At 42.4% G+C, this 16,774-nt stretch overlaps 1 protein-coding gene across 2 annotated transcripts in view; it reads left to right on the top strand.

The window, feature by feature from the left end:
• Positions 1 to 3,268, top strand: part of vwa8 (von Willebrand factor A domain containing 8) — a 66,696-nt gene extending 63,428 nt beyond the window's left edge. For both annotated transcript variants that reach the window (XM_076746085.1, XM_076746084.1), the window contains exons 44-45: positions 68 to 306; positions 1,522 to 3,268. In XM_076746085.1, coding sequence (XP_076602200.1) covers positions 68 to 306; positions 1,522 to 1,630 — 348 coding nt within the window. In that variant the 3' untranslated portion in view covers positions 1,631 to 3,268. The remainder of the gene's footprint in view (positions 1 to 67; positions 307 to 1,521) is intronic.
• The last annotated feature ends 13,506 nt before the right edge of the window (positions 3,269 to 16,774 follow it).

The raw sequence follows: 16,774 nt of genomic DNA, 5'->3' as shown, positions 1-16,774 counted from the left end.
TGTCCTTTTAAACTTCTCCTCTCTGACTTGTTGTCTCCCCCCTCTCCCCTCCTCCCCCACCCTGCAGACCATGCATGCCCATGCTCAGTTCTGCATGAGTGGTGACTACACTCTGGAGGGCACAGAGGCCAGCATTAAGGAGCTGGCACGAGAAGAGGCTGACGAGCACTTCGTGGTGGTGCTCAGCGATGCCAACCTGGAACGCTACGGCATCCGGCCCGAGCGCTTCGCCCATGTCCTGACGTCTGACCCGCAGATCAATGCCTTTGCCATCTTCATCGGGTCCCTTGGCAATCAGGCCGAAAGGTGAGGAGGTGGACACAGGGGTGGCGGCATCTTGGTCGAGTTTAGTAACGGGTACAAATAAGGGAAGGCAGGACTGGATGAAAGGACAAGGAGATGGATGCAAAGAGCTCCAAATGGCATTTAAATGGACTCGTATTTGAACATCTAAAATCAAGTCAATCAGTCAGTCAATTTTAGGGAGCCAGCTAAAGAAACTTTGCGCAAGGTTAGTTTAGACTGTAGCCAGTCATCCAAAACCAATAACAACAACTAGACCTTGAAGTTAAGTAGAACAATGACTATCCAATGTAGTCTGGCTGAGTCCTGCTCATGTTCCTGCTTCCTGTTGGTCCTGCTGACCTTTGTTGTCACAACCCAGATTAAGTCCTGAGCTTTGCTGGCTTTGAGGAGCCACTGGCTTCATGGGTACAATGCAGCCAGGAGCTGAAAGACCTTCAGAATGACAATGACTGGTTTGGCATCCTGGTCATAACTCTGTGAAGAGGAGGGACAGCAGAGAGAGAGGAAGTGCAAAGAAAGAGACCTTTGACCCTTGAAAACGGCTTCAGTGTTAATTATCTCCAGAAGCCAAGGTCGGGTAGAAATGAACTGTGAATGCAAAGACAGTTCAAGGATACAGTGAATGGGTTCAAGTCAGAATGCAGGGATAGAGGAATGACAATAATATTCACGTCAGAGCAGCACGCAAGCATAGGAACTTCTTTATGGGGAAACCAGTTACAGTTGCGAAGTGAGTAGAGGATGGACTGATCTCCAAATGACATGAAGTTAAAAAATGAAATATTCTCTTCAACGTCTTATGCTGTTTGGATGTTAGTTCATCATAGGTAGTTCTATTAAATTTTGACCAAGGGTACCCAAACTTCTGTATGCCACTGTGTGTAATATTACATGAGGACACTTTGGGAAAAGTGTTTGTGTTCATGTTGATTGTCCATGCTTGTGTGTGTCCTCATTTCGAGGACAAACTGCTGGTTGGGAAAGAGGGAGGTGTAAGCAAATGAGGGGATGAATGAGCAAAAGAAGAGAGATGCTCTGTTGTCCTGTTCCTGAGCTCCATCATGCTCCACCTGAACTTTCCTTCACACACACTGAACTCTGTCAGTGGAAACTTCCCACAGCAAATGAGCACCTGGCTTTTAGTATTGGGACATGATTCTTTTGCTAAAGTTCAATCCAGTTCCTCAAACTTCTATCTTTTTCGCTTTGTTTCAGACTCCAGAAGACCCTGCCAGCAGGGAGATCCTTCGTTGCCATGGACACCAAGCAGATCCCCCAAATACTGCAGCAGATCTTTACATCTACAATGCTCTCCAGTGCCTAGGACTGACACACACAAGCACATACACTCACGTCTTCTCTCACACATTCAGAACCTCAAAATTTGTGCTGAAACTCATCACAGGGATCACTTTCTGTAACAGATTGGAGAACTTTATCTGAGTGTATCAGGTCTTAAGACTCGCCTTTGTACAGGCCTGAAGGGGAGAGACGGTTATGTGAGCTATTTCACAGAAGCCTTCTGCCTGTCAGCCGTCTCTGACGGTGTTGTGTTAGCGTGACCGAGTTAGATAATGTTTAGCTGCTTTGTACGGTCCCTCGGGGAATAGGTACTGTACAACGTGGTCTGCAGAAAGCCTGTCATCTTGCAGTATGACTGTGCTCTACTGTGAAATAACAAGCTCTGCATTCGTAACTCCGGCGACATTGTGAATGCCTGGAGCCTGTCTCAGACCCCATGTGGGGATCAAACACACAGCCTAACCTGTTGTTGTTTTTGTGTTTTGGCCAACAGTGTGCTGACGCCGACACACGTGTCCTTGTCCTGTTTTGAGTAGTGAGCAACTTTACTGAGAGAGGGAGGGTCATGAGCCTATACCGGCCTCACTTTTTTGGACTTCCTCCTCATTTATCATCTGTCACACAGAAAAACACACACACACGCACGCAGGTAGGGCAACACTAACACGCCACCTGACAGACACTTGGATGGGGCAAACGGCAATAACTTGCCTCTGTTGGAATGCTGGGACTGTGACCAGGAAATTTCCCACCCGACCGCACATGCTCTTTCAAGGCAGCCGCTGTTGCACAACCCCCTGCTGTGTGTGCGTGCGTGTGTGTGGGTGTTTTCTCATACAGCATCTATGTTAACGTACACAAGCCCTTTCCTTCCTGACTGCTGGACCTTGTGACACCTCATGCTCATCTCAGTCCTGCAAAGAATCTGAGATCGCCTTTCATTGCCAGACCACCCACTCCTCTTTCTCAAACACACACACACACACACGAACATCTTTGCCACGACAAGCCAAATGATCATAAACCTCTCTCCTACTGTGTCAGTTTGTGGATAGTTGTGCATGTTTAGAGATTAAGTACACACTGACTTTTGTGTGTACAGCATCTTTAATGTACATATTTGTTCTCTGACATCAGGCTCTGACATCAGGCTCTGCCGTCAGATTAGTTCTCCCTGTCTGTGCCTACTCACAGCCACGTGCATCCACGTGCATATCAGTTTCACCCCTGGTTTTGTTACTTTGTGTTCACGCCTCACTTTGCTTGACTGATAGGATCGATAGAGCTGCCCATCTAATTATGAGGCTCCATTGATCCCTCCTCTGGGGTCCTATCCCTGTTTTATTAACCCTCTTCCCATCTCCCTTTTATCTCCTCTCTTGTTCTTTCTCCCACTCAGCTGATCAGTTGGAAAGAGCAAAAGTTACGTTATAGTAAAAACTGGACTAGTTTCTCTGTAGACTCTGTCTACATCATATGTTTGCTTGTTGAAACTTCATGTTTGGGTATTTAGGCATTAATATGTGTACATTGGTGCATATTAAAATCATATACATTTTATTCTCTTTAGTCTTATTTAATTGTAAATTTCTCTGTTACTTTATGTGAAAAGAATTGTAAAAGTAATGTACAAAATTTTAATAAAGTTATGTTAACATTGCTTAGTTGATTCTTTTCTTTTTTTTTTTTGTCTTGTCTACTTAAAAAGTTATTGATCATAAGCTGCCTAGCCACTGTGGTTATAACCTTTCGCATTTTCCCCCTGTTCTCACTGCAAAGGAAACATGTATCTGTAGATTTTGTCATTTATTCTCCAACTTGTAAAGCTGAATAAACCATTTAAAAGCCCACTGGATTATTTTAATCTCAGCTATTAGAGTAAGTGTGCATTGTGTTGTATATTATTCTGCAGTTGACCAGAGGCTCTTAATTCTTAGGAAATAAGTGACTTCTTAGAATCACAGATTCAATTCAATTTTATTTATATAGTGCCAAATCACAACAGAAGCTGTCTCAGCACACTTTCCATATAGAGCTGGTATAGACCAAACTCTTTACCTGCAGAGACCCAGCAATTCCCTCATGAGCAGGCACTTGGTGACAGTGGTGAGGAAAACCTTCAGACCACTCAGCTTTCCTTTCATTTCTTCAGTGGCCTCTTTTCCATGTGTTGTGATGATGTGTTCAGTCAACCACAATCACCCAGTCCACCCTCACTATTTTGACCAGGCAAAGCAACTCAGCACATACTATGCAAAAATTCACCATTCACATGTCACACTGTGTAGTTAGATGTCATCCCGCGCTCTCATCCAAATAAAAAAAAAACAAAATTCAACACCTTCCTCTTCAGGACATGTTGCTCTATTCATATTTTTGTTGTAATTACTGTAATATTCCTCAAGTCCTTAGCTTCTTTTCTATTTTGGTGACATCTCTGGTGCTGCATGGATGCCTTTTTTTCCCTCACCGACTAGAATTTGTAAATCTCTGTTGATCACTTTGATGTCTTTCTCCTTCAATGTTCTGGAAATGAGGCTTCTGAAGAATATGTATGTGTTCAGTCATCGGTTATCTCAGCTTTCACAGAGTGCCTGCTGCCTCATCTGGTCCAAACAAACCTCTGAAAAACCTAGTTTTTCTGTAGGCTCGATAATCTTTTTCCAGGAAAGGTGTATCTGACAGCTTGAGTCCAGAAAATCAAGTATCAGGAAACTCACTCACTTGCAGTTAAGTCATTATAACAGTTGGTAAAACATTTCAGTGAAAATGTTTTACATTATTACTTTTCTAATTCACCCCACAATCTCTGCCTTGGCCCTGTCTGGCATATGGAAAGAGTGGTGTAATGGTAATTACATAATTACATACTGCTGTCTGTTGCACTTTCTTCCCTTGCCTCCTGCACTACACTGCTTTATTAACACACTGTTTATCACCCTGGATTTGCATTGACAAACTGATTCTTAGAATAATTTTAGGCTGTGTTACATAGATTAGCCAGTGTGAGGTGCGTAGTGGAAAAATCAGCAGAAACATCTGGCTGGTGAATCATCATATGCAAAAACTAGAAGCAAATTGTTTTTGGGTACTTTTGGCTTATGTCATCACATTTCAGTCTCGACCATGTGTTTCACAAAGCAGATAACACAAACACACAAGTGTGACTGTCTCATATGATGACTTGGGGCTAAACTGCAACAGGATTGATGCCCATGCAGCCCACAGTGGGACAGCACAGGAAGAAAATGATCAATGTGATTAATAGCTGATTCTGTGTCAACTCAGCAGGACAGACAGGGCAGAGTGATTGCTATCAACAGTAGAAAAAGGGCGATTGGTGCCAGACTGCCAGTTACTTGCAGGCCTATTTGTTAGAACTGTGTTCATAGTGCAGCAGTTTCATGTTATAGCATATTTCACTTAATGTGGTCAGTAGATGAGAAAATTTCTCAAAAAAATGCATATGTGCTTCTTGCCACATGCGTGTATGTGAATATTTTCCAGTAAGGAGAAATAGTTAAACCAGGACTACAGAAACCTTTGAAGAAGGAGAGTGTAATAATGTCAGCCTAATAAGATCAAGATCAATATTCCTTTATTTGCCCCGCGAGGGGAAATTCCAGAATACAGCAGCATCAGTAAAGATTACTATAAGAAGTGCATGCAAATTAGAAACAAAAACAGTATATACAAAAGAGTGAGGATTTAAATAAAATAAAAAGAAAGAAGTTGTAAAAAAAATTCTAAGAATTTGTAGATCGTATTTACAGACTGTTATGTACATGTTTTTATTGCACAGCTTATTGTCCAGACTATTGCGCTGATTACTTGGAGTAGCTTTTATTGTACAGTCTGACAGACATACATACATTTTCTAACATACATTTAGACAGACATGAAGGAAAGCATCACCCAAATACTGCTACGTCTGTGGGTGAGTAAGGAGAGTTGCACACAAACACAATCCCCTGTGGTGGTGTAGACAGACGGCTGATGGCAGTCCCAAAGTTTTATGGCAGATTCATTAGACAGTAATAACAGTGCAGAGTCAATAGTGCTCACTAATCACTATGTGGTTAGTGTGTGCATAGTGTGGCTGGCTGGTTGTTAATATCAGCCTATGCCTGAGTCTTTGGAGAGAAAAAGAGAGAGTGGCAAAAAGAGAGAAAGACACTGGCCTATTTGTGCTGAAAGAGATCCTTCTCGGGACAACCTCACCTAGGACGTACACACACACACACACACACACACACACACACACACACACACTCTCTGAATGACCACCTGACACCTGGCCCTGTCAAGTCCTAATTGAGTTGTACATTCAATGTTGAGAGGAGCCTTATGAGTTGTGCTGCTGACAGACCCAAAGACAGAGTGGCTGAGCACCTGACACAAAGACATGCTGATATGCGGATGTACTGGCAGCCAGTTGGAGCAGTGATGAAAAACAAACTGCTGTAAAGAGAGGATTATGAGGCTGTATTTCAGCACGTCATGCAAGTTCACCAAGAACTAATGATGCGGTTTTGCAAAGTCCAGACATGAGCTTATGTCTGTAAAAGGATTTGGGATAACCCCACAAACTACATCTTATCAACATGACAGTGTTATACCTGGAATGAAGGATAAAAATATTAATGGGTTTTTACTCAATGTTCATAGCACTATCAGAATAAAACAGTTTTTCAGTTGATCACTCAACACTCTGTTACTCAAAATGCGTTGTTTGTAGCATGCAGTCAGGGCATGTCCCCTCTGAATTTCCACCCTTTTGTTGTGCTGGTTGCATGTTCCTATGATCCTTTGGGCTGTGTTACAGGTAACCATACCTCCTGTTATTCCCTACTATGGCGATTTGGTCCAAGGCAAGGGGCCAGATTTAGAGTTGTTCAAAGACATCTTTGGATCACTGTCTTCAGGAAAAGCAAAGCAACAAAGGCCCCCTCTGCATTAAGGTCTAGGAGAGATCTCTCTGCCAGCTGGGTGGTAGTCATAGGGAAGGTTCTTGGCTCAAAACACTGGATCTTGGCACATTTCACCTCTCTTGTGAGGAAGGAGCCAAAACTTGTATGGTAGCTGGAAGGTACCAGCTAGATAGAGTTGGGCCCACTTCTGGGGCTTGTGCTGACCAACAGTTTGGGGTACGTGGAGCTTTGTAGGCTTTATTGTATGTGGTGTTTCTCAGAGCCTGCATAGTTCTGTTAGGGCACATGATCTGAACCTGGATACTATTATTGTTTGTTATTATTGTATTGTGAGCTGGAATGAGCTGGACACATGAAATTCTGCCCCACATCGTGAATTGATGTGCTTGGGTTTCCTAAACAACGTGAGCCAAGTAATTAAGGCCCAAAAATTCTATTTTGAAAGGTCACACCCCTCACACCGTGTGTCTGATTGACTTGAAATTGAACACACAAATCCAGCTCAATGTGCTCAACAAAAAAAAATCCTTAGCAGGAAAATGGCCAATACTTGTTAACAATTTGCCCAATCATCATAAATATTGGCACATATCTTCAGGGCACGATTGGGAATATGCCTACCAGTATACCAGTACAAGTATTTGGAGCTTAACACACCAACCACAAACACCAAAAACATGTACCTTTAAATCCAGTTGACAGAATTTTACCAATTTTGGTGCGCAAGCTCTGGGGGCAAGTATTAACCAAAACCTGAAGTGCCATATTGATTGGTGCAAGTGGGCATGGTCTGTCACATATTTGCTCACAAGACTGTCCATAGCAAACACCATGTTTAAGTATACAAGTGATGTTGTTGATAATACCTGAACACCCAAACACCTTTGATCAACGATCAATGATTGACTTTGTAATTTTATAAGCTGATCAACCCCCATATTCATGTCTTGGAGTCTTGGGTGGAGCAAGGGGCAGAGTTGTCAACCGATCACCACCTGGTGGTGAGCTACATCAGGTGGCAGGGAATCTGTCAGTGCAGTGAAAGTGACCTGTAAACTTATGGCTGAGGCCTCTGGCAGAATGGTTTTCAACTCCCACCTCTGAAAGGTGGTAGGTCATGGGTTTCTTGGTTCCCCTCAAAAGCTTGGGTAAATAAAGAAGGTCCTGCCTCCCCTGTGATCCCTTGTCAAAGACTGCTGGAAATATGAGGAACGAAACCTGACACACTGACCCTTTGTAGAGAAGGTAGAGTCAGAGGAATCAGGGGAAGCCTTGCCCATCTCCCTGGTGGAGATCCCTGAGACAGTCAAAAAGTCAGCTGTCACTGTTATTGAGTGTATGACTTGATGATGCATGTCTCTTGTTTATTTTTTTTTGCCATGATGTTCATCTGTTGGCCTCATTGGACCATGACCTTAGTGGGGCAGTTTGCAGCTGAGGAGGAAGTAGATGGGTTGAGGGTCAGTGCCTCCAAGCCTGGTGCCATGGTACTCTGTTTAGTTTAAGGGTCTTGTTTACAAGTGAGGGTAATTACAATTAGTTAAGATTATTAGATCAATGGACAAGTATGTTTTGGCAGTGATGTGAGCATCTTACCAGACTGCTTTACATCTATCAATGATCTATGGTGCAACTCTCACCTATGATCATGAGCTCTGGGTAGTGACCAAAGAATGAGCTCACAAATACAAGTGGACAAAGATAGTTCTTTTGTAGGGTGTCTGGGTTCACCCTTTGGGGACAGGAGTTTGGACATCTGGAGCTTGAAGTTGAAATGAACCAGATCAGTGAGTTCCAGCATCTGAAGGATTACATATTCCACCTGGCCTGGACTAAATGTGCAAGAAATCAATCTCAAAAGCTTTGGAAATTCTTTGCAAGTAATGTACCACAACACATTTTGTGGGTAACACAGCTGAATTTTTATTGCTAATCTTTATTGCTAGGTGTTGATTTAAAGCTGCAGTACGCAATATTATTTAATTGTAATCATTATTTCATTATAATGCATCCTCTGACTCATGCATGTGTTACACTCCTTGATCCGTGTTTTCAAGAAGGGTCGGTTGGGTTGCCAACATTGCCGCACACCCCTGATGCCTTTAACATGAGCCTCTCCCAATGTGGATGCTAGGAAGTGGCGAAGTCTGGTTGCAGCAAAGTTCACTGTAGGAGCTGTAAGCTACCTTCACCCCTGACCTTTCAAAGATGATCAAAAGCACCTAAAAACACAGTGATATGATGCAGCAGAGAGAGATGAAAGATTTTGCATTGTGTTTGTTCAAACTTTCTGTTGCAGCTTTAAAATGTAGTTTAGACCAAATCTTTGCTCTCAACACTCACACACACACACACACACACACACACACACACACACACACACTCTGTGTTTCTCCCTGTCAGTCAAGCAATTAATGTTTCAACAGATGAACACATATAACCTCAATGGAAAAGTAATTTTGTCAACTGAAACCATGTGCTTGGTTGATGAATAGCTCAGGGAAGCTTAGCTTGGCTAAAGTGGAACATTTGTAATGACAAGAGCCAATCCTCATGGCTAATTCAGATCCTGAAAACTAGTTTTAGTGTGTGTGTGTGTGTGTGTGTGTGTTTGTGTGTGTGTCTGTGTGTCTGTGTGTCAGTCTGTGTGCATGTGCATGTACATGCATAATATCAGGCTAATGAATCTCACCACTTACAACTTCCTTGCAGCCAGTCCTATTTAAACTTTCCCTGTCTGCCTCCACAAGTCTTCCATTCAAGTCATAGCCATATACTGCTACTTCATTTTAAAAATGGAAAATAACTAAATAAAAATAAAATGCAATGAAATTTATTTCATTGTTAAAAAAGGTATGAAATAGGAAACTAACCGATTGTCAGGCAAATAGGCCTGGCCACGTTTTTCTCTATCGTTCACCATTTTACTCTCTTTGAAATCAGACAGTGAATGCTCCATTACTAATGCTTCCCACTCAGACAGTTGGAGCTTTCATAGAGTCCTGTGATGAATCTTACATCATACAGAGGATGTGGTTTTGCAGAGTGTTACTGTGGTCAGCTCTCAGAGCAGATATGATAATGCTGTTGTCCTTGACAACTGGTAAACAATGTTTTGTTTATGTGCTTATGACTGCTGAGTTGTTGGTTACACTGGCTATTTATTGTACAACATGTCATATGGTGATTTTTTTTTTTTTTTTTGTAAGATTCAGCATTATCCCAAAATCTAATCTTGAACTGAAGTGTTTGAGTGAATGATAGAGTTAAAAATCAAGGAAGTGACAGTGTCCTACATAACAACATTTAGAAGCACAATCACATGAAACAAACAACAACTACAGTCTTACTCAAAAGGCAGATCTTCAGTCACTGGCACTAAAAATGTGTCTAATTTAAGGTTTGGTGCATTTTTGTAGTATGTGCTCTATTTTCAACCCTTTTGTGGATGTGTGTGTTTTTTCACACATGTTGATTATGGGGCAGGCAGGGAGACTTCCCTCTGACAGGGCCAAGTGTGTGTGGAGCAGACGCACAGCGAGGACACGCCTGGAGCTGTGGGAGAAGAAACGCAGCTTTAATAGATTCTTGGATCTCCTCTGCACAGCTGATATTGTCCATTTCCTCTGCCTCAGCCTCCTTTTGCTGTTGAACGAAAGTCAAATTAAGTATCATGTCAAATGTTTTTATTTTAGTCAAAACTCAAACTAGACCAGGCTTTAAAGTCTGTGCTGTACAATATCAGACAGCCTCCACCTTTGGGCCTTAAATTCCGCATGAATGCACTGAAAAGCCAGGCATCCAAGAGTCTCAAAGTCCCACACGCAATTGTAATCCAATACACATGTGTCACGTAGTGAGTGGACACGTGTCAAAAAATCTGTAAATAAATGCAAAATGTGGAAATAAGTTGGATTGTATTTATTATTTGTTGACATTGGTTCATACATGTTGAAACACACATTTGTCACCACCACTGAGACTAATTTCTCTCCAGATAGTCCCATCGGCAAAAATCAGCCAATTGTGGTGTTTGTTCTCACACAAAATTAATGTGCACTTCATTCCTTCATTCAAGGCACAGCAGCTGAGACCAGCGGTGCACCCAGCAGGCCAGCCACATAAGAATTTGTTGCGTACTTGCTGACTGTGTGTTCATGTTGGTACATGTTGGCGAGAGGCCTGTTGTCATGGCCACAGGCTGTGACTGACAGCAGAAAAGTTTTTCGTTGTCATTGCAGTTTGTAAGTTGTTCCGCTGCCTGCGTGGTGATTTGAATATGCACTGGAGACTGTGTGTGTACAACAGATGCTGGACTGATTTGTTTAGCAGATCCCCCCCCCCCCCCCCCCATTTCCTCCTCCCTCTTTCTGTGAGTCTTCCACACTCTCATTTTTTCCTTCCTGCTTCTTTGTCTCACACCACCATGTAAAACTGAGCTGGTTTGGCAGTACCTTCAACCAGCCTCATATCTCTGTCTTTGTCTCTGTATCTCTCTCTCTCTCTCTCTGTTGCATTCCAGTGTATGTCTGCAATAAGTCTGCTAGTTCAGATTGAAATGAATGTCCCCATCTTGATGAATAAAGACAGGGATGATGCTCCCAGCCACACAGTGTGCCTCACTCAGTCCATGTGAGTGTATTTTTAATTGTGCTTATGCTTCATCTGACTTGTGTTTTTCTCCACAAGCACAAAACAAAGGTGGAGCTGTAGCCGTTGACCTCAGAATTGCAGCGTCCTGCAGAGCCTGTGAGCCAGAGCTAAACAACAGCCCTGAGGAGAGGAACAGTAATGAGCATAATGATGACGAATGATGCAGTGAAATGGCTTGAGAGACAAAGGCCAAATGGTCCAATTTTAGTCAAGTAACCATTATCCTGATTTATCACTGTAAATGAAAACAACATACAAGTTACCACACACCCATATCCACACATGCATTCCTCCCAACACTATACCTCTCAACGACAACACAGCAACAGTAGACGATGTGTGTGCATGTGTGTCTTTCCTGCCCTTTACTCCAGTGAGGCCAGGAAGTTCACTGGAGACCGAGACTCAGACCTGTTTTGGAACGAGAAGGAGAAGTTATTTGTTTTCCTGCCTTCTACTTTCCTTCCTTCCCTCCCTAAATGTCACTCTCCGAATGATTGCTACTGAGGATTTCTTCTCATCTAATCACAGTCACTGACTTTATTTTGCTCCCTAATGGGCTGGTAAATTACAAATGTTGGTTTTCCTGTTCACTCTTTTACTGAATAAATGTAGCCAACATGCAATTCTTCAAGGAGATAGAGAGAGCAACAAAAAGAGCACTAACGGGTTTAATTAGCATAGCCACAGTTAGATTTGGTTAATCCTTTGCGTCTGAGGCCTGATGGGCCTAATTACCTCAGCAATCAGGAAATGCCTCTCTGAATGAGCTTTCCTTCTCTGCCAAAAGACACAGCCTGAGCAAAGCTTCTGTTTTTGTTCACTCCTGGATGCCACTTACCACCCCAACACATGATCACACTGCAGACTTGCTTGTTGTTGTTCTGCAGTTCATCAGGAAATTTATATGGAATGCAATGATAAGCAAAATTTTTAATTGAAGGGGAACTCTACAGTAAATATTATTTTGCACTGCACATAAAATGTCGTAGATTCTTGTGGGTTTATGTTGTGGTATATGGTTAATACAGGTGATTTTTCCAAGAATATAAATACTGTTGGTGAAAATGTGTGAAAAATGCTTGTATGTGTCTGCTTGGATTTGAATGTTCAGTTCAGCAGAATTCTCTGGCTCCTTCCAAAACACGATGTTATAGTCAATACCCAGCAGAAAATAAACAGCGTACATGAATGTTATTTATTCCTCTGCTGACGTTAACTGCAATAACAGCAGACAACAGCTATGTATTGACACACACCAAAGAGAGCTACAACATGTGACTCCCTCAAAGGACCACAAATGTGCTTCTTGTGACTGTCACAGCTCCACCAGACTCCCTGTCTTTCCAGTGCGGACACGGAGAGTCCGACAGCGGTTGGTCATTGCTGGTTAGCTGTGGCTACCAGCTCGACATCACTGTCGATGCCGCACTGAGTGGTGGCAGTTGCAGAAAGTGTCAGCAAAGCATGTGGTTCGCGGCGTGGCAGAAGGCATGCAGCAACAGAGAGAGCACAACAGTGTTGGCTTAGGTACAGCGCTGATCCTTTGTGAGTGTTGATTCATGACTTTTAGCATGACAAAAACCAAAAGCTAAGCTTGAAACTACAAATTGTCTTTAAATTGAGCTCAGTTCAAATGAAGATAATACTGGAGAATGATCTAAAAGTGTTGACACAAGACATGAATCCCTCTCTTTTTTTACCCGATGTTAAGAGATTCTTGCTCACCCCTCAATATCAACTCCTCCATGTAGCTGGCCCGAGTGAATGGAAAGCAATTAAGGATGCAGTCCCTCACTGGCTTCCCACTCAGCAGCACTGTTAAAACCAACATAAATTCCATTTTTCTAGAGTCCTAGAATGCTAGAACTTTCTTGAAACATGTTAATTAGTGTTCCTGTGACAACAATAAACTTGACAGTGACACATTGGTTTTATATGTTTTGAGACTTTTAAGACTCAGAAACTATAACCAAGCTGTTGCTCATCGGAAAGTCATAGACAGATGTGCTCATGATAAATATGTTGAGTAGAGTTCAGAGAGGACGGGAAGCATGTGGTGTCTTGTTAAGGCCTCTTGTGGAACGTTGTTTATTTGTGCTGTGCCGGAGGACAGGATGATGGATAGATATCTCAGCTTTTTCAGGAGGGCTCATTAAATATTTCAATTTGACAGTAATTTATTATCTTTCCACTAAAAAAGATTTGGCTGATGAAAGGTGCTTTTGTAAAAGGAAAACTGATCTAAATCTAAGGGACAAATCTTTTGCTTTATTGAGGCGTTGGGGTGGGGAATTCTGTGAATTATGAAGGATGTGAAGCTTTGGGTCACACGATCGTAAACAGAGGTTCATTCACTTTTTAAAAGCCCATCCCTCGAATTTATTATCCCATTCTTGCCCAGACTTATAGGCAATGGACACAGCAGTGGAGGAAAGCATAAAACACACACACACACACACACACACACACACACACACACACACACACACACACACCAGGCGTGGGGCTAAAGCGAAGGACTTTGAACACCCTTGTCCTTTGTCAAAGAGAGGCCAGTGTTTGGCTTGTTCTCACTGCCTGTATTGGCCAGTAATTATGTGGGGGATTTAACTGATGCCCTGCAGCCTCGACTGAAACTCCTTCAGGTCCTGCTGTCCAGGATAAAAGGAAGGACTTTGCCCTGAGGTGGCACTTGTAGTGGCAACTCTCTGTGTACGCTAAAAGCAGTGTTGACACAAGTGCTTTGAAGAAACTGTTCATCTGCTGAAACGACTGCTCTCATTAAAATCTTTGCATAACAGGTTTGTTGAACCTGCAGCAGCACCAAACACACTCTGATTCACACACTCATACAGCCATCCTGGTTTGCCAGAAAGGTTTACAAATACATGCTTATTTCAGTACCTACCGTGATATGAAATACAACCTCAGCATTTACTTTGTCTGGTTTTCTAACTGATAATGGCCTGAAAATGTCTCTGTTACTTGCTTAAATATACTGATATTGTATTTACAGAATGCTCATTCCAACATGATTCATCTTGAATGTTCAGATGTGCTGCTCCTTTGTGCGGAATCAGTGTATTGGTCTTTTTTATTTCTTTCTTTTTTTTTTTTTTTTTTGTTATTTTTGATTTGAATGTGACGTGATGTAAGGAAATGAGGGGAGAGAGATGTGGACTGACATTGCAATTTATGGTCGACACCATGGCCTCTATGCACCCTGAATGGGTATATTTTCAATGTCTGAGCTGTTTCGATGACCAAAGGTTAATAAAACTAATTAAAAACCCCAAACGTATACTGAAACTGACAATGAGTTAAACTGACATCGACCTTACATTGCTTACACCCCCTTGAAGGTTTCAACCCTGTTTGTAGTGACGTGTGTGAGTGATCACAGGAATGGAATAGAGGGCTTTCTGATGATCTTGCAGCTTTCGTGAATGACTTCAAACGCTCATGAAAAACAGTTGTTGCAACCTGCTGATTTTGTTTCTGAACATATGACGTCTTTGCTGTCTCACTGGGACTGAACATCTATGTTCAATTGTCTACTTTTCTTCCAGTAAACACTCACTCTAACCTTGAAGAGTTAATTAAATGCATGTGATTGCTGAACAATTTTCTGCATATGTAACAGCTGCATTATGTAAGAGGAGGAATACATTTTAAACACAATGTCTGAGGCTGTTCCTGCTTTGTGTTTGCATGTGTGCTAAATAAAGAGATGTGGAAAAAGTTCTCAGGCAGGTGAGCTGAGGTGAGGTTTTTCCCCTCAGGGTCCAGTTCTCATAGAAAGTTTGGTCTCATGTAAACTCAGTCTTAATGACAGGGTGCTGTGGCTGGCCTAAAGCTAAAGCCTGACCCACCTTTTTAACCTGGCCACAAGGAAGGCAGCACAGAGGGAGGGGAGAAAACGATAGGGAGGCGGTGAGAAATGCCAGAGGCTATGTTGAGGGTGAAAGTGTCAACAAGAAAGATAGAGACAGGTTTTAACGACAATAGACAGGGACATGTTGAGTTGTGTGAGGAGAGATGCAGAGGTGAAGGATGAGGGTGGAGGAGAAGTGAAGAGGAGGAGGAGGAGGTATTACTGAGTCAGCATCTGTTGGAGCTTAGTTATTATCAATGGCCTTTGTCGAAAATAATATTTACTCATCCAAATTAATTAGGATTTACACAGCAACTGTAAAATGATAGTCGATGATAAACATGTTATAGTTAGAATTTTGCATACCTTTTATCACATATGCTTTGCAAATTTCAAGATTTCAAATTATTAATGGAGTGTTTTTATTCTACTTTGTTCTAGTTTATTATCTCATTTATTTATTTTTTCATTCATTCATCTTCTTTACCCGCGCATCCCATTTCGGGGTTGCGGGGGGCTGGAGCCTATCCCAGCTAGCAATGGGCGAGAGGCGGGGTACACCCTGAACCGGTCGCCAGCCGATCGCAGGGCAACATATACAGACACACAGACAGACAACTCACACACTCACACTCACACCTATGGACAATTTAGAGACCAATTGACCTAACGAGCATGTTTTTGGTCTGTGGGAGGAAGCCGGAGTGCCCGGAGAGAACCCACGCATGCACGGGAAGAACATGCAAACTTCACACAGAAAGGCCCTGCCTGACCCAGGGTTCGAACCAGCAACCTTCTTGCTGTGAGGCACGCGCACTACCTGCTGTGCCACCGTGCCGCCCCTATTTATTTTTTCCAAATTAAAATATTTGTCTGATTCATACATTGTGATGATACAGTATGCGGCATGGAGGGGGCAACAACTGCATAATGTTGTGCTACTGAAGCCATTACTGCATAATGACAACAAAGCTGAACCCTCAACGCTGAACCCATTATGAGCAATGATTAGAAAATGTTCTGTAGAAATATGAAATATACGCAGTGGGTAAAGACCTGTCATGAACTAAAGCTTCATGCAGTGTGACTCTGGATCACACTTTACAAATCTCACAACAGATTCTCCCGGCCCTTTCTCGCTTCTCTTATCAAAATAGAAGACTAGGATAGTGAAGACTGCTGTCAAAATGGCAGCACGCTGCCACAACAATTGCAGCAACAACTGCATTAAAAAATGGTTTAGCTCATTTTGTGATGTAGGGGTCAGTATGACTGAGCCTTTTATCAGCACTGCGTGTTCCCGTAAAACTTGGTTTGGGTGTAATAAAACAAAAATCTGTTTAGGATGGCTTTTCTTTCACTGTGTCAGCAGAACATTACAACTTCACACCAAACCATAACCCAAACTTCCAATATTACTGACTCCACTGCCTGAGAGTTAGATGTTGTATGTTGATACTGATCAGTTTACTGTTATTTCAGAAAGTCCCTGCCCTTGATGTTAAAACTAGTGAGAAAAAGTGGAGTAAATGTTAAATCTGCACACAGAAACAGAGGGAGTCCTTGTCACTTTGCATTGTAAGTTTGCGTGTCATCCTATTAAAGGGGCCATGTGCTGGTCCCTCTCCGAAGCTTTCCACTTACTGTCTGTCTCTGTGTAATCCACATGTTGGCACCACTGGAACAGATAAGTGTGCACCATGGA

Source organism: Chaetodon auriga, chromosome 13, assembly GCF_051107435.1.
Source record: "Chaetodon auriga isolate fChaAug3 chromosome 13, fChaAug3.hap1, whole genome shotgun sequence".
Classification (NCBI taxonomy): Eukaryota; Metazoa; Chordata; class Actinopteri; order Chaetodontiformes; family Chaetodontidae; genus Chaetodon; species Chaetodon auriga.
This window is presented reverse-complemented; position numbering and strand designations above follow the sequence as displayed.